Genomic DNA, 19454 nt, shown 5'->3' with positions numbered 1-19454 from the left:
TAACCCTAATCCCCCCTCTAAGTGCCTAAACCTAACCCCCCCTTCCCCGCTGCCTAAACCCTCAGTAAGGGTGCCTAATCCTAAGTCCCCCCAGGGGGGCCTAACCCTCCCTCCCCCTAGCCTAACCCTAACCTCCCAGGGGGGTGCCTAACCCTAACCCTGTCCCCCCCGGGAGCCCTAAACCTAACTCTACCCACCCTGCGGCTGTCCCTAGCGGCGCCCGGCATCACTTCGATCGGGATGCCGGGCGCCGGTCTCCCAGCGTCAGTAAAATGACAGGCGTCTAGATGTAGAAGCCGGTCATTTAACCCTCGCCGGGATATGACAGTCGGGAAGCCGTCTGTCGGGATTACGTCTGCCGGATTCCTGACTGCATACCTCGGGAGGGTAGGCAAGTATGGGTTAGGAGTAGGGAGAGGGTTAGGATACCGACTGACAGATGCCGGCATCGGGATTCTGACTGCCAGTGCATTTTGATAAATATCACTGTTATAGAGCAAATCTCAGCTATCTGACTGGGCTTCTGGCTACTATAGAAAAACTCCGGCTCTTTGAGCTGTTTTGGAGCTGACTGAAAATGACTGTTACCTCGCCTCAGACGTAATTACCGAGGGCTGTGCAGCATTAAGGTAATCTGCAGTCCTGCACATGGGCCCTTTACTAGCATGAAAAATGATTTCTGAGGTTGAAGGTCACGTAACATGGCGGTAACATTTATCAAGCACAATTCTACTTCATATCATTCCTGCGACTTTGGCGAGTAGCTGGGATGGCAATAGTCACTGGAGAGCAGGCCGGCTGCAAGCATAGGGCATGATTCAGGCTTGTACACTATGCTGATGTTTTCGCAGTTGAGCAATTATTGGCCATTTGCGCATACGTCTGCGTCACACTGCGCATGCATCAAAGTACATTACCGTAGTCACTCGTAGCAACTCTTTACTTGCAGAGTGATTGATTCCCATTTGGGGAAGGTTACGGGGAGGTGCTGCCAGAAGCACAGGCTTGTGACCGTTATCGTGGCGTGTCGCCGCCTCTCAGTTCAGGGGGCCATTCTGTGTGACCATAGAGTTATTCATGACTGCTAACATTGAATTATCTGCGATCGATGCTGCGCCTTTGTATGCAGATGCTTGTACTTGCAAAGTCGCAGGCGGGCGTCTCAACGCATCTCCCGGCGACATTTGCATATTTGCGCAGCAGCATTAGCAGAATGTACATGGTCACATAGTCAAAGACATCTGGTAGTCACCTCCCCCTCAGCATGCCTGGATAAATAAGAAGCTTCTTTAATAAAGCCCCCCCCCCCATGTCCTGGATCCCTAGGCTGCTGCCTAATCAGCCTAATGGTTGGTAAGGCTATAACCAGAGCCGTAACTAGACAATTTGGTGCCCTGTGCCAGAAAGCGCTTTTGGTGCCCCCCTCCCCTATCTTAACAGGGACAGTGCGTGGAGCAGGCGCGTGGGCCAAAAAAGTGGCATGGTCTCGTAAGGGAGAGGGCATGGCCACACTATAGTACCTCAATTCACATTACGCCACAAGTAATGCCTCTTATTCACATCACACTACATTATTATTATTATTATTATTAGCATTTATTTATATGGCGCCACAAGTGTTCCGCAGCGCCTTACAAAGTACAAAAACAAATTGTATACAAGTGACTTACAGAACAATACAATACAGGACATGGATAATATATATTGCTACATTAGTGACCATATCACCCAGATAAGCAACAGAGCATAAGCAACCAAGTGTTAGGTGCCCTAGTGGTGAGTAAGAAGTAAATGACACTATAGTAAGGAGAAGCACAAGAGGGTAGATGGCCCTGCTCGTGAGAGCTTACATTCTAAAAAGGTGGGGGAAGACAAACTGGGTGACACAGATGGGGTAGATGGGGACGAATGAGCATGTAGCAAGGAGTTACATAGTAGTGTCCCTTATACACGTTACGCTAAGTTGTCGTTGTGCCCCTTACACATTATGCTACACAGCACAAATCCCTCCCCCATTACACATTATGCCCACAGTACAAATTCCCCCATTACACTTTATGCTACACAGCACAAATCCCTCCCCCATTACACATTATGCCCACAGTACAAATTAACCCCCCCCTTACACATTGTGCCACACAGTACAAAGCCCAGCCCAGCCACCCCACCTTACACATTGTGCCACACAGTACAAAGCCCATCCCAGCCACCCCCCTTACACATTAGGGTTGGGGGTGACCTCACCTGGCAGGTTCTGTCCAGTGTCCACTGAGTGCCACACAGCGCTGGGCAGCGCGACGCTCCCTGCCCGACCCAACCAACGGCAGCAGCTCCTCAGAGTGACTTCACTCAAGGAACTGTGGGAGCCTTGGGTGGGGAGAGGTCATGACCCAATTACGTCTCTCTCCTATCCCAATAGATGCAGCCAGGGCTTTAGGTTGCCAGCATCGGTACTCAGGAGGCAGAGACTATAGCTGGCCACACATCTAAAGATTATCTGTCCAACCAGCCAACTAGTTGATTGCTTGGAATAAAAATCTGGTAAGGTATGATAGCAAATGACAATCAGGAATTTGCTCCCAAACGCCGGGAAATGGACAAAAACTGTTCTTTGAACAAATTGTTTAGATCAAACAATTAACAAACTTGTCTGAACGACCATTTTCATCTGTTTTCTGACATTTAGGAGCAAATTGCTGATCATCAGTTACTCCCATCCGTTACCAGATTTTCATTCCAACCAATCAACTAGTTAGCTGGTTGGATGCAAGTTGGTCTAGTGTGTGGCCAGCTTAAGACTAAGGGCCGTATTCAATTGCCGGCGAAAAGCCATTCTCGGTGAAAAGTTCTTGCCGGTGATGTCATTTCGCCAGGCGAGAACTTTTCCCCGTATTCAATTCCATCGAGTTTCCGCAGGTGCAAAAAGTCTGCGCCTTGTAACCAGCAGGAAAGATTCGCCTCTGAAAGGAGGTGGAAAAAAGTGCAGAATTGGGGGTTTGGGGTGCAAAGTTACGGCAACACCCCTGCATCCTTGGGACAGTCCCCCAAAGGTAATCTGCATTAAAAAAAAATACTTTAGATCACCCCAAAAAAGTACTTTCGTTTTGGGGATGAAAAAATCCAAAGTTGGGGGACAAATTTAAAAACTAGCGAAATAGACTCCGGGTCCCCCAAGTCTGCCCCAGGTGTTTTTTTGTTTGCAGAAGGTGTGTTTTATAAAACATCACTTTAACGATTTTTAACCATGCTAGCACCCATGTTCATGTACCCCAAATTTGCTGGGACTACTTATTTAGCCAAAAAACACTGCTAAAGGCTATTCTTCACCACTTGTGCAAATACGGTAATTAGCAGCTATTGAGAGCATTTAAATCAGGGGTGAGCAGGTTCGGTTTTACTCGGATTTACTCGGATCTTTAAACGGCATTTTATTGGCTATCGCCTATCATGTGTTTTGGATAGCCAATATAATAAATCCGAATTTGTGGTAAAGTGGCGATAAGAACCGAGTAAATCCGAGTAAAACCGAACCCGCTCACCCCTAATTTAAATACCTTCAGCAGGGCTATTCGGGGGTATCCATAGTGATCCCTATGTCAGTGCATCTTTTGGGGGGTGTCAGGCTGATTTCCCCAAATCTGACAGGACTTTTCGCCAATCTGAGTTTTGCCGGGACGCGTTCTCACGTCCTTTGCACTTGAATAGGGCGAATAGCGGGGACGAGCGCGATACTTTTGCGGAGGCAAAACTAGCGATGACGGCGGAAAGTCCGGCAGATGAAAAGTCTGGGACTTTTCGCCGGCAACTGAATACGGGCCTATGTCACATTGTCACATGGGGGAGGCTGCGGATGACTGTCCTCCGCTCCTGTACACTGCTGGGCACCGCGGCCGCGCATCACACTTTAAGCAGCGGCTGCCCAGCGCCAGCAGACAGCAGAGAGAGAGAATGAGGTGGGCGGCCTGTGTTCTGCCCTCAGGGGCTGTTGCGCTCTGTGCGGTGGCACTGGCCGCACCACCCTAGTTAAGGCAATGGCTATGACATTAGTGAATATGCCCTAAATTAGTAATTGTGTCACTTATTTTATTAACCAATTAGCACAAAAATAAATCTGTAGATGCAGTAAAATAATTACAATTACAACAAGATAAGCTGTGGCCAAGTTTCATTTACAGCACATGTTCTAAATGCCTGTAGCTGCTCTCAGCACATGACAGTAGGCAGCAGGCACTGAGTGACCCTGGGCACAAGCTATTTATTTACCATCCTTGCTAATAATTAAGCATAGGTGAACATAGATGTGTGATTGTAGTGTCTGAGAATTGTGAAGCATGTAGCTCTGGAATAAGGGCCTGATTCAGAGTCGGTCGTGAGCACTGAGCACTCACAACCGACTCGATGTTGCCCCACAGCGCATGCGCAGGATGGAGCCGGCTCCGACGCGCGCATACGCGAGACCCAGCTAAACGGAGGCATTCCAGTCGTTAGGGGTCTCGCAGCAGACGGGCCGAGCTGTCGATGTTGAGTGACAGCTTGCCCCGTTTGCTGGGCGGGCCGGGGGCGTGCCCGGCCAAATGGAGGCGTTCCTGTCGGAACGCTTGCCGTTTGGGGGCGGCCCCACTGACATCATTGCTGATGTCAGTAGGGAACTTCCTGCTCGAATAGAGCAGGAACCTCCCTGGGGCTTATGAGTGCCCAGACCCTACCCTAAGCCCCGATGGTCGCGATGGTCTTGACCATCGCGACCATCACCCATGTCGGTCGGGTCGTTAGAGCTGTGGGTGGTAACCCACAGCTTAACGATCGACAAGGAGGTGGCCGTTCAGGATGCAAGCGGGCGCCCTGATTCAGAGCGACTGCTTGTATCTAACGACCGCCTCTGAATGAGGCCCTAAGTGTGTGTCCTGGGCTAGGGAGAGAGGCTGCTGCAGCAGGCAGTCCTCTCTCTCTCCCTGTCCAAAGTAAGCACTGCATCCGCCAGTGATCCACCAGTGATTGAGGGGGCTGCAGGACCTGGGCCCCCGTCGGGTCCCTGCAACAGGCCCGAGCTCGGGTAAAGAGTACCTGCCGCACCCCTCTCAGCACCCCTGTTAACAGATTCAAGCAGATCCATCCAGGAACGTGTGTGGTTAATGCAGGTGGTGTGCTGTGTAGTGAAGCATATACATAAACATTTACATAGTAGTGGCAGTGGAGTATATAATGTACACAGCGGAGGGGATACAGTGTATTTGCAGAGTCTATACTGTGATATGAAATCTCCGTGCAGGAGAGACACTCAGTGATAGGGATGGCTATCGACCGTCGATTGTTAACAACCATTGATGGATAACCACCGATGGCAGATGGTTTTGCCATCGATGACATAGATCCAATTCCATCATCAATGGTGTAGAGGCCCCCCCCCCCATTTTTTTTTTCTTTTTACTTGGCACCAGAACACAGAACCTAGCCATGCCCCCAATGCGACCCGCAAAGCCCCACCCCAACTTCTGATTGGCCCGCTGCCTGGTGAGTAATACAGCAGGATGACCATAGGTGGGTGAAATCATAGATGGTTAACCTATTGATGGTTATATATCATCGTGGTTACCTACCAATGATACCATCGATGCTGACCATCACTGGTTATCCCACGGATGGCCATCCCTGCTCAGTGGCACGTCCTTCCACAATTCTTATGCTTATTTAGCCATGTCGACTGAGATGCATTTCATGCATACATCTCCTTGCACCAAAGGGCTGGGGCGAGGAGAAGTACAGTAAGGGACATGGTCATGCAAAATGCATCCCATGCTGACCATGTTTGGGGACGGGTTACTTGCGGGTTCTCAACTTCTGGTGCAAAATGCCAATTGATAATGTTGGCAACTGGTCACCACAACTGTTTGGCTGAAGGCATCTAAGTCCATCTTATTTATGCGAATATTACAGTAATATTGCAGCTACAATTTATTTAAATACATTCGTATTGTGATGTAATAATGAGACCGACGTCTCCAACAAGGAAATCCCGACAGGGGACTTAAGATAGGAGTTGAAATACCAATACCTATCTTAATACCGATGCTGGAATGCCGAAGGACGCCAGCCTGTACAAGGTAAGTACGGGTCACCCTTAGCGTTAGCCACGGAGGGGAGGGTTAGATTTCGGGAGCGTAACAGGGTTAGGGATAGGTTTTGGGGGGGAGGTTAAGGATAGGCACCCCTAGCGGGGAGGGTTAGGCACCCCCGAGGGGAGGTTAGGGTTAGGCACCCCCCCAGAGGGTTAGGCTTAGGGTGCAGTAAGGGGGGTTTGGGTTAGGCACTAGGAGGGGGAGGTTAGTGTTAGGCACCACTAAGGGAGGGTTAGGGTTAGGGGGTGAGAGGGGTAGGGATAGGGTACTTGCCTGCACTGTCTGGATCTCCTCCCTTCAGCCTGCCGGCCCCAGGATATGAACCGGTGGCTATTCAGCCGCCGGGACTTCATACCCATTCCTTGGTTTTACCCATTATTCCGCATTAATAAAGCATGTATATTAAATGTGATTAATTGACTAAAATGAATTGATTTTGTAATTGTGTGTTGTCCAAATGTACTGTATTGTATATTAATTTTGGGGCATTTTTGTACTATCACTTTGAAGCTACATCTCCTGGCGTAAGCCGCATTTGCTTTTGTGGTCTGCAGGAGTAAATGAGGCCATATTCTACTCTTGCTGAGTTGGATGCATCTCGTGATTACCACCAGCCTAGGAAGTCTAGCGAATTGTATACATGTTACAAACAAACGCATTTTACAGTTGAGAGTTAGACTCAAATTCTATCTCCCTCCAAGGGCCATACTTATTTTTTAATGCGGTTTTTTTTTTTAAATTAATTTTTTAATCACACCCCAACTCGCATTGCGGTAATGAAAAATGACAACATGCATTTATTAGTGTTGGGGCGCCGGGACAGAGCTTCTGAAAAAGCCTTGTTTCGGCAAAGGGCTCCCTTCTAAGGACTCTAAAATGATCCTTATTCAAACAACAAGACATCCGTGTACGCTGCCTGGGTCTATCCTAAGTAGCTTCACTAGGACTTTTGCATTAGCAGTATTAAGGCCCAAATTTACTAAGGAGTTTTACCACCAAAACGAGTGATAAATGTCACTGTGTATGATAATGGTGCTCCAGCCAATCAGCTCCCAACTGTCAACTGTTAGAACAGATGACAGTTGGGAGCTGATTGGCTGGAGCACCATTATCATACACAGTGACATTTATCACTCGTTTTGGTGGTAAAACTTGTCAGTAAATGAGGGCCTTACTACCATGTTGTTTTTACTTCATGAATAATTAGCTTTTGTGGCTTTAATGAAAATCAGTAAAGATAATTACAGACCCAGCCGTTCAGAAGAGATCCAGCCATTTTGCAGGGGAAGAGCATCTCGATGTTGTCCACCTTAGTCACCTACGTTTGCTGATCTAGTATCAGTCCATGCGGGGGCAGCCTAGGACTTACATTATCACCAGGGCCGGCCGGCCCGTTACGCCAGGTACGCAGCCGCATACGGCGCCAAGCTGTAAGGGCGCAGCCGGCATCACAATAAATCACAGTGACTTATTACACTATATACCGCTGCGCTGCCCGCCAGGGCCTGTCAGTGCCTCAGCCGCAGCCTGAACACTGTCGGTGATTGACAGTAAAGCCTGTACTGTCAATCACTGACAGTGTTCGGGCCGCGGCTTAACACTGAGCCATCAATCCGGCGGCACCATGATGATCACCGCCTCCCACTGTCCCTAAGACCATCCCACTGTCTCCCAGAATGCCTGTGCGGTGCACTGCGTGACATGTCATCGTGGCCGTGCCTGGCATTCTGGGACACAGGGGAGAGAACTAAAGACACGGAACAGCCTGCAGGACCGGAACACATCATTTATCACATATACTGTTTGAGCTATTATTGTATCACTGCGGTCTGACCTTGCCTGTTCTTTCCTTTTTAGGGCTCGGAGACGCTTGGGGGCATCCAACAAGAATTGGACCATTGGATAACGTGGCAAAGGAACTAGGGTCTCATTTACTACAGGTATTATATGTCTTCCCCTATTGTTTGCTCAGATGGTGTAGGTCTCCCAGCAGCCCATGTAGCACCTATAGGACCCTGCAGTTAGATGGAGCTAGGGATGGATATCGGTGGGTTAATCATCGGTGCTTAACCTCAAAGGTATGAAACCATCGACATGGGAACCATCAATGGCTTCGCCCACTGATGGTCATCTTTGCTCTATTACGTAACGGGCAGCAGACCAATCAGAGGTGGGGGTGGGGCTTTGTGGATCATATTGAGGGGGCGGAGCTAGGCTCCGTATCCAGATGTCAAATAGAAAGAAAAAAAAATTGACGGGGCTCTGTACCATCGATGGCAGAGAACCATTGAATCTCCACCATCGATGGCAAAACCATCTACCATCAGCAGTTAACCATTGATTGTTGTTAACCATCGATGGTCGATGGCTATCCCTAGGTATGGCTCTACTCTTCTGTGTATGCAGCTAGTGGTGTATTTTTTACCTCTCCTCCCTCATCTAGAACTATGGTTATCCCTGGTGGTTCGCATGAGCCGTCTCTCGTCAATGTCGCTGCGGCTGTTGTCCTGATTTTGACAACTAGGAGCGGTTAAAACTCAAACAGCGCTGTACCAGTTACTAACAAAGGTGCTGATTAGACAAAGCCGTGGCCTACGTTAGACTGACATGTCGCTGTCTGAACAGTCCTCTCCTTCTCAATTGTCAGCTTGGGGACAAGAAATGTCGCTGACAAATTCCCAAATTCCTAGCTTGGGGGGGGGGGGAGTGTGGTGAAAACATCATTTTATATAGTATAACTTTTTAAAGTTGCATAATGCATAACAGCTCATATCTCCATACATTTATTGGCAATTTTTTATTTTTTATTCCACCCTGGCTAAATATTTATGGGGATTTTAATGGCTTATGTGCATACAAGTGTGTGTGCTCGCAGAAGCATTTAATCCACTGCAATTTTTCATTTTGTGGCTTAAAGCCCTGTAGGTTTGCATAGAATGTTGCCATTATTTGATAAAAATACATAGCAGGCTGCAGTAATCTCTCCCGAACCCTGTACAGTCTCACTCTATGAAATGTGTTTTTCATAAAGACCGTTTTCCATGTTGCTTTTTAATGACTTTTTTTTTGTGCCCCATTTGCTATATCGTTTTGTACTAGTTTTATGGCTTAATCAAAACTAAATGTTTAGGCTTCTCCAGAGAGGGGAGGCGTAGAACGCTGATTAGGATATACAGTCATTAAACTCAATTAAACTTTTTGGCGGTAGACAGAGCGCCACTTGCTCAACAAGCAGGACTGGTTTCAGATATAGCTGGATCTCGGTATCTCCAGCCACTGGGGCATTAAATAACTGGCCTCACTGGGGAATGTTAAGTACAAATTACAATGATCAATACATATTTATTTTTTCTTATGTTGATCTCATAGCTAAAAGCAGAAGACTGGATTTTTATTGAGGCAGAACTAGAAAAATACAAAATTTATATGATGTCATTTATATACATTATATTTATTATGACCGTTTATATTTTATCTATACATTTCAAAGTAATAATTGCAGATTTCTGTCTTATATAGACCCAGATAAAATGTTCTTTCCTTACCCGGCCAGTTGTTCGGTGCTGCCCCAAATCGCTCTCCTCCATAGCCCGAGTTATACATAGACCTAGCCCAACGTTTGTATAAGAGAAACAAAATGCAGATAAATCATCCTTAATGAGCCCAGGATTACATGTTTATAAAGCTGCATACACACACAACGATTTTGTTACCAATGATTTCCTGAACGATTTTGTGAACGATTATCTGTCAGATTTTGTAAAGTGTAATGAACGATTTTTATGAACTACAAACGATTTTTGCATATTCCCTTACTGAAAATCGTTCAGTTGACAAGTCTGACTGAACTACAAACTACAAACGTGAACGCGCATAATAATCGTTAAACACGATAATCGTTCATCGTTTGACTCAGACAGTGAACGATTTTTTCAAAGGATTATCGTTAAACGATATCATTTAACGATAATCGTTCAAAAAATCGTTGTGTGTGTATGCACCTTAACACCTAATTAACAAATTATTAATATAGAAACAGAGAAGACCAAAAACGGACAGCAGCCAGCGATTTTGTTTTTTGCAAACTGCGCATGCGCCGCGCCATATGTACATAGATGAGTGTTTGCGTGTCAACTGGGCAAATGCATGCAAGAGACGTGTTATGTGGGAGTGTCGCGGGTGTGTGGCCATTCTGTTCTATTATGCTGTGCGTGTATGACGTTGGACGTCTGTTTCTGACGGAACTTTTGCACCCAGCATGTGGTAGGTGTAAATGTTCTTATTCATGATGACGGCTTCAAATGAGAAAACAGCGAGCGGGATGACTATACGCATGGGTTTGTACGGATGCATTAGCAGTATCAGGTAGTAAATGTGGCTGCCGTTGCACTTGCGGGTGCTTTGCGTGAGGCTCACAGTCGGGCTCTTGTCAGTTGTTGTACGATGTCTAGGATCAATATATAATGGCAGGTGGCAGAATGTGATATCCGGCTGCCCGAACCCTTAATAAATACAAGCAGTTACACATCTAATTCAAAATTCATTCTTTTATTTCCCACAGACTTTAGACGGATTTGTTTTCGTTGTTGCTTCCGATGGAAAAATAATGTACATTTCCGAGACGGCCTCTGTACATCTGGGATTATCACAGGTAAGTTAACATTTCACCCAGCGACCAGTGAGTACAATAAGAGCTGACATTTTTTACGCAATGTTATTAAAATAAAATAAGAAATATACCATTTAATTTTGCAAAAATATCTATATTTTAGATATAGATGATAAGAAGGGAACGTATATACTGTGCAGAGCTTTGTACATAGGTGTCAGGCTGTTAGTAATATGCACCTGATTGATTGCATGTTGTGGACCTGAGCCTCGTGCAAGTTTGAATGTGGCGGCATCTAGTGATTTTTAGCAAAGTGCGCAAGGGTCATAGGCTACAGACGCATTACCAGCGATCCTGCGTTGTGCCCTACGTACGTGTGCATGCTCCGTGAACGCCACATTGTCACATCTCCTGCACCTATCAATATGTTAGGGTTAACTGGCCATGATGGTGAAGGTGGCTGCACTCACGGAAGGAACAGGGGAAATGTTGGGCAGTCACCCGCTGAGAGCCAATACACTGCCAGGTGCGACCGACCAATGATTAGAATCAGTCGGTCATGTCGGAAGATTTCTCGTGCCCAGCCGTCCAATCATTGCTGATCGGTCGCGGCCATACACTATGCGATTATCAACCCAGATCCGTCGATAAACTGCGGATCTAGCCGATAATTGCTTAGTGTATGCCCAGCTTTAAAATCAGACCCTGTGTGATTATCCATGATCTGTAGATGCATTGCATAGTCTTCATGGTATAGCAAAAAAAGAGGAAAGAAAAAGACTTTTAGGTGATGGTTTAGGCAAATTTAGATAAACCAGTTTCATGGGTGATATTTTAAATACTGTTTTTTTGTTTTTTTTTAATTGTCTATTATTTGTATCACATTTGTGGCATTGTGTCATAATATTCCTCAGCATTGTCGTTCTTATTGCCAAATTATCTGCCATATGGCCAGTACACACGGGCCGATCAGACAACGATCAGATATTATTATCTGATCATCCTGCATGTGCTGGATGTTCGATATCGAACATCCAGCACATGCACCAACCCCCAAACAACTTAACGATCGCGGGTCCCTATAGTAAACAGGCTAACCTGGTCGATATCGCCTGCAAGCACGGGCGATGGTCGATATCGATATCAATCATCTGTGCCCGCGCATCGACAGTCGTTTGGTCATTGGAAGGGGCTAAAAAAAGGACGATCTAAACTATAAACGATATCGTTATCGTTTATATTGTGCTTTTTATCTGACCGTGTGTATGTACCATAAGAAGCCCGTGAGGTTTTATTAAATGCTCGCTCTCCCCGCACCCAAACGGCTGCAGTGTGGCAATCACACTGCTAGTAAGACCACAGTGTAACCAGAGCTGCAACACCATCGCAACACACGCGGACAACGGCTACGGCACAGGCTCAAAAAAAGACAACATTGGTCATTTGCAACCAAATCAAAAGAATGAGCCCATTTATCTGCAACCCAAACAATGAGACCCTTCCTCGTTAGTGGCCACAGCAGGGGTGATATTCCTCTTCCTAATTACCTAAAAATAACAAACACATTTTTGATGTCCATTTTGTAAATCAATGTCAAGTTAAGTTGTGAAATTAGCCAGGATAATAAAGCTTGCACAGCACGGCTGGTGTAGTGATTAGCATTACTGCCTCATAGCACTGAGGTCATGAATTTAATTCCTGGTGATGGCCCATCTGTGTGGAGTTTATATGGTTTATATGAGTTTAAATGAGTTTATATGAGTTTATATTAGGGGTGTGCACCGGCCACTTTTCGTGTTTTGTGTTTTGGTTTTGGATCTGGATCTTTCTTCGTGTTTTGGATCTGGATTGGTTTTGCCAAAACCACCCTTCCGTGTTTTGGGTTCTGGGTTTTGTGTTTTGGATCTGTATTTTTTTGAAAAAAAGCATAAAAACAGCTAAAATCACAGAATTTGTAGGTTTTTCTGCTCCTATGCTATTATTAACCTCAATAACCTTAATTTCCACTCATTTCCAGTCTATTCTGAACACCTCACACCTCACAATAGTGTTTTTATGTCCAAAAGGTTGCACCGAGGTAGCTGGATGACTATGCTAAGCGACACGAGTGGGCGGCACAAACACGTGACCCATCTAGGAGTGACACTGCAGTGGCAGGCAGGATGGCAGTTAGAAAAACTAGGCCCCAAACTGTACATAATGCAAAGAAAAAAAGAGGTGCAAGATGGAATTGTCCTTGGGCCCTCCCACCCACCCTTATGTTGTATAAACAGGACATGCACACTTTAACAAATCAATCATTTCAGCGCCAGGGTCTGCCACACAACTGTGGCTGAAATGATTGGTTCGTTTGGGCCCCCACAAAACAAGCTGGCAATTAATGTGTCCCTGCACAAACTGGCTCTACGGAGGCAAGATGTCATCCTCATCCTCCTCATCCACCGATTCCTCACCCTCTTCAGTGTGTACATCCTCATCCTCACAAAGTATTAACTCGTCCCCACTTGAATCCACCACCACAGGTCCCTCTGTACCTTCTGGAGGCTGGTCTCCCTGGAAGAGCTGATAATTCATTTTGATGAACATCATCTTCTCCACATTCTGTGGAAGCAACCTCCTACGCCTTTCGCTGACAAGGTTCCCGGCTGCACTAAACACTCTTTCGGAGTACACACTGGAGGGGGGGCAACTCAGGTAAAATAGAGCCAGTTTGTACAGGGGCCTCCAAATTGCCTCTTTTTCCTGCCAGTACAGGTATGGACTGTCTGACATGCCTACTTGGATGCTGTCACCGATGTAATCCTCCACCATTCTGTCAATGGTGACAGTATCATATGCAGTGACAGTAGACATGTCAGAAATTGTTGCCAGGTCCTTCAGTCCGGACCAGATGTCCAAACTTGGTCCTGCCTGCCCTGCATCACCGCCAGCGGGTTGCTTAGGATACCTAAGTTTTTTCCTGGCAGCCCCAGTTGCGGGAGAAAATGAAGAAGGAGCCGTTGACGTGTCACGTTCCGCTTCAGCTGACAGTGTGTTCACCAGCAGGTCTTTGCACCTCTGCAGGCTTGTGTCGGCCGGAAAGAGAGACACCACATAGGCTTTAAACCTAGGATCGAGCACGGTGGCCAAAATGTAGTGGTCTGATTTCAACAGATTGACCACCCTGGAATCCTGGCAAAGCGAATGAAGGGCTTCATCCACAAGTCCCACATGCCGAGCGGAATCGCTCCGTCTTAGCTCCTCCTTCACTTTCTCCAGCTGCTTCTGCAAAAGCCTGATGAGGGGAAAGACCTGACTCAAGCTGGCAGTGTCTGAACTGACTTCACGTGTGGCAAGTTCGAAGGGCTGAAGAACCTTGCACAACACGGAAATCATTCTCCACTGCGCTTGAGTCAGGTGCATACCCCCTCCTTTGCCTATGTCATAGGTGGATGTATAGGCTTGTATGGCCTTTTGCTGCTCCTCCATCCTCTGAAGCATATAGAGGGTTGAGTTCCACCGCGTCACAACCTCTTGCTTCAGGTGATGGCGGGGCAGGTTCAAGAGTGTTTGCTGGCGCTCCAGTCTTCGGCACGCAGTCGCTGAATGGCGAAAGTGGCCAGAAATTTTTCGGGCCACCCAAAGCGTCTCCTGCACGCCCCTGTCGCTTTTCAGAAAATTCTGCACCACCAAGTTTATTGTGTGAGCAAAACATGGGACGTGCTGGAATTTGCCCAGATGTAATGCCCGCACAATATTGGTGGCGTTGTCAGATATCACAAATCCCCAGGAGAGTCTAAGTGGGGTAAGCCACTGGGCGATGATTTCCCTCAGTTTCTCTAAGAGGTTGTCGGCGGTGTGCCTCTTACTGAAACCGGTGATACACAGCGTAGCCTGCCTTGTAACGAGCTGGCGTTTCTGAGATGCTGCTACTGGTGACGCTGCTGCTGTTGCTGCGTAAGGTGATACATCTACCCAGTGGGCTGTCACAGTCATATAGTCCTTAGTCTGCCCTGTTCCACTTGTCCACATGTCCGTGGTTAAGTGGACATTGTGTACAACGGCATTTTTCAGGACACTGAGGACACTTTTTCTGACGTTTCTGTACAGTCTCGGTATCGCCTGCCTAGTGAAGTGGAATCTAGACGGGATTTGGAACCGGGGACACACTACCTCCATCAATTGTCTAAATCCCACTGCACTAATGGCGGATACCGGACGCACGTCTAACACCAACATAGCAGTCAAGGCCTCAGTTATACGTTTTGCTTCAGGATGACTGCTGTCGTACTTCATCCTCCTCGCTAAGGACTGTTGGAGGGTCAATTGTTTAGTAAAAGTAGTGGTGTTCCTACTTCCTCTCTGGGATGATGAACGACTCCCAGCAGCAGCAGCAACAGCAGCAGCGGCAGCAGTAGGCGTAGCAATGCAGGATCCTCCGGAGGAATCCCGGATAGGAGAGTCAGTCATGCCAGTGATATGGCCTGCAGGACTACTTCCGATCCTGACTAAGGAGGAAATTGACGAGGAGGGAGTTGACGGTGTGGTTTGCAGGCGCTTGGATACAACAGGACAACGGGATTTAGGTGTCCCTGGACTGCTTACGGTCTGAGCCAAAGTTTCTGAACTTGACAGTAACTTTTTATGAACGCGCTGCAGGTGCCGTATAAGGGAGGATGTTCCTAGGTGGTTGACGTCCCTACCCCTACTTATTTCACCTTTACATATGGTACATATGGCAAGACAGTTGTTGTCCGGATTTGGATAGAAATATTGCCAGACCAAAGAGGTGGAATGTTTGGTCTTCTGCCCAGGCATGACCGTGATGGGCTTTTTCATCCCACGGACAACAACTGTCTCCCCCGGAGCCTGATTTAAACAAACCACATCACCATCAGAATCCTCCTCGCCAACTTCCTCCTCAGCGCCAGCTACACCAGTATCCTCATCCTGTTGTACTTCAACAGTGACATCTTCAATTTGCATATCAGCAAGTGGACTGTGGGTGCTCCTTTCAGCACTTGCAGGGGGCGTGCAAATGGTGGAAAGAGCCACCTCTTCCCGTCCAGTGCTGGGAAGGTCAGGCATCGCAACCACCACCACACTTGGACTCTCTTTGGGGATTTGTGATATCTTCTTAGAAAGCACAGTTCTTCGCTGTGCTTTTGCCAGCTTAACTCTTTTGATTTTTTTAGTGGGAGGAGTGCTTCCATCGTCATGTGAAGCTGAACCACTAGTCATGAACATACTAGGGATCGACCTTAGCCGTTCCTTGCCACTCCGTGTCGTAAATGGCATATTGGCAAGTTTACGTTTCTCTTCAGCTGATTTAAATGTCTTTTTCAAGGTCATTTTCCTGAACTTTGCCATTTGGGATTGTATGTGCCCTCTACTATGACATTGGGCATCGGCCTTGGCAGACGACGTTGATGGCATGTTATCGTCTATGTCATGACTAGTGGCAGCAGCTTCAGCACTAGGAGGAAGTGGTTCTTGATCTTTCTCTATTTTATTTTTATCGGAGAAAGTTTGGTCCTCCATTTATGTTATATCGATTTGATATATACGTGCGGCTAAACACAGAAAATAAATTTTTTTTTGGTTCGGACTGGAGTGTACTTTGTGGGTTACAGCACCCTTTAACGGTCAAGCCAGCCGGCCCTTTACTTATGACACAGGCGCACTCTTGGCACTACTTTGTTGATGCACGTGCGGCTACTGCGCACACAATTCACAAACACAGAAAATAATTTTTTTTTGGTTTGGACTGGAGTGTACTTTGGGGGTTACAGCACCCTTTAACGGTCAAGCCAGCCGGCCCTTTACTTATGACACAGGCGCACGCTTGGCACTACTTTGTTGATGCACGTGCGGCTACTGCGCACACAATTCACAAACACAGAAAATAATTTTTTTTTGGTTTGGACTGGAGTGTACTTTCAGGGGTTACAGCACCCTTTAACGGTCAAGCCAGCCGGCCCTTTACTTATGACACAGGCGCACGCTTGGCACTACTTTGTTGATGCACGTGCGGCTACTGCGCACACAATTCACAAACACAGAAAATAATTTTTTTTTGGTTTGGACTGGAGTGTACTTTCAGGGGTTACAGCACCCTTTAACGGTCAAGCCAGCCGGCCCTTTACTTATGACACAGGCGCACGCTTGGCACTACTTTGTTGATGCACGTGCGGCTACTGCGCACACAATTCACAAACACAGAAAATAATTTTTTTTTAGGTTTGGACTGGAGTGTACTTTCGGGGGTTACAGCACCCTTAACGGTCAAGCCAGCCGGCCCTTTACTTATGACACAGGCGCACGCTTGGCACTACTTTGTTGATGCACGTGCGGCTACTGCGCACACAATTCACAAACACAGAAAATAATTTTTTTTTGGTTTGGACTGGAGTGTACTTTCGGGGGTTACAGCACCCTTTAACGGTCAAGCCAGCCGGCCCTTTACTTATGACACAGGGGCACTCTTGGCACTACTTTGTTGATGCACGTGCGGCTACTGCGCACACAATTCACAAACACAGAAAATAATTTTTTTTTAGGTTTGGACTGGAGTGTACTTTCGGGGGTTACAGCACCCTTAACGGTCAAGCCAGCCGGCCCTTTACTTATGACACAGGCGCACGCTTGGCACTACTTTGTTGATGCACGTGCGGCTACTGCGCACACAATTCACAAACACAGAAAATAATTTTTTTTTGGTTTGGACTGGAGTGTACTTTCGGGGGTTACAGCACCCTTTAACGGTCAAGCCAGCCGGCCCTTTACTTATGACACAGGCGCACGCTTGGCACTACTTTGTTGATGCACGTGCGGCTACTGCGCACACAATTCACAAACACAGAAAATAATTTTTTTTTCGGTTTGGACTGGAGTGTACTTTCGGGGGTTACAGCACCCTTAACGGTCAAGCCAGCCGGCCCTTTACTTATGACACAGGCGCACGCTTGGCACTACTTTGTTGATGCACGTGCGGCTACTGCGCACACAATTCACAAACACAGAAAATAATTTTTTTTTTGGTTTGGACTGGAGTGTACTTTCGGGGGTTACAGCACCCTTAACGGTCAAGCCAGCCGGCCCTTTACTTATGACACAGGCGCACGCTTGGCACTACTTTGTTGATGCACGTGCGGCTACTGCGCACACAATTCACAAACACAGAAAATATATTATTTTTTTAGCACTTGGGGGGAGCACCCCTGATGGACAGAGCACCCCCTGGACAACACTACAGCACCCCTTTAGGACTGGGACACTGCACAGGACTTTGGAACTGACTGCACAACACAGTCCAGCCAGCCCCTATGGACTTTGAAGTAGTGGACACAGCCCCTATTAACAACAGCAGCACAGCACAACACAGCCAGCCCCTATGGACTTTGAAGTAGTGGACAACAGCAGCACTACACTACACTACACTACACAGCACTAACTCCCACCCTCCCTCTTCACTGTCCACAGCCGAGTGAGAAAATGGCGCCGACGCGGGTACCTTATATAGGATCCAAAACCCGCGAGACTCGGAAGGCGGGATGATGACGTTTTGCCTCGATGTCAGATCCGAGTCAGGCGGGAAAAGTCGAGCCTGACTCGGATCGGACTCGGATCGGGGGGGCTCGGGGGGGTTCGGATTTCAGAAATCCGAACCCGCTCACCCCTAGTTTATATGGTGCTCCGATTTGCCCCCACACTGCAAATACCAAAGCCAACCATATAACTGATTGCCACTTTACATTGAGTGGCAAACTCGATGGAATCACGCCAGTTCTGTAATCTCGGGACCTGTTACATAATAGTCTTCCTGTGCGCCAATATCTGGGAATATTTTCTATAGTGCTCACATTCCTGCAGCGCATAATATGTTATTGCCGTCTATTCCGGATTGTAGAATTGGCCAATGGATAATCAGCTGCAGGTGAAATAGAAATACATGTGAAACTAATTGTTATTATATAATTCTATTTAGTTATTTTGTATTATTGTTTTGTTGTTTTTCTCTTTTGGCTAGTTTATTTCATGATTTTCCTGGATAAATTGATGAGATCTACAATTTGGCGCATACTGTATGCTTTATACAGTATATAGCTTTTCTAAAACACAACCTTTTGCTTTAGTAGTTGTCATTGTAAGAACGTCACCTTAAGTTTTATTGACTGTAAATGGTAATAATATAGCAGCGACCATGATACCCACCATCACATAATTACTGACTTTGTAAATCTCCTCTCTGGGAAAAGCCTGGAGAGAAGGCGCAGCTCGCCACTTCAGGGGGAGGGGCCAGGCTCCTTAGTCGTTAGGACCCGTCCCGTTATGGCAAACTTCTACAAATCATGGTAACCGCGGGGGTACAGGGCTAAATGATGCATCACGTCATTTACCCCCCTCCATACGGAGCCACGATTTCCAGCAACTATCTTCTCATCTTGCCCTCTTCACTAGGACGTGGGTGGGATGTGGGATATCCGGACACTCATCTGGGAGTGCGGAGGGCTACCCCGAAAAACTTCCGGGAGAATAGGTAAGTGTGACCCAGCACTTGTGATAATTTTACACATGGTAGACAATTTATCAATGGGGACGATCCCCAACTGAGAATGTTTTTACACCACAGAGAGCCTATAAAAGGAGATTATGGATAGATGTGCCTTGGGGGGGCTTATACATCTCATTAGCGTCTTTTGCCGTAGTCACGTCTGCAATTTATGCTAATGCCCATAAAAGCACGTTCC

At 47.0% G+C, this 19454-nt stretch overlaps 1 protein-coding gene across 1 annotated transcript in view; it reads left to right on the top strand.

Moving 5' to 3' along the window:
• SIM2 (SIM bHLH transcription factor 2) overlaps window positions 1-19454 on the top strand; it is a 194955-nt gene that overhangs the window by 37329 nt on the left and 138172 nt on the right. The window contains exons 2-3 of the mRNA XM_088443125.1: window positions 7974-8056; window positions 10678-10767. Of these exons, the coding sequence (XP_088299251.1) occupies window positions 7974-8056; window positions 10678-10767 (173 nt within the window). The remainder of the gene's footprint in view (window positions 1-7973; window positions 8057-10677; window positions 10768-19454) is intronic.

This window comes from Taudactylus pleione, unplaced genomic scaffold, assembly GCF_031769625.1.
Source record: "Taudactylus pleione unplaced genomic scaffold, aTauple2 ptg000327l, whole genome shotgun sequence".
Taxonomy (NCBI): Eukaryota; Metazoa; Chordata; class Amphibia; order Anura; family Myobatrachidae; genus Taudactylus; species Taudactylus pleione.
This window is presented reverse-complemented; position numbering and strand designations above follow the sequence as displayed.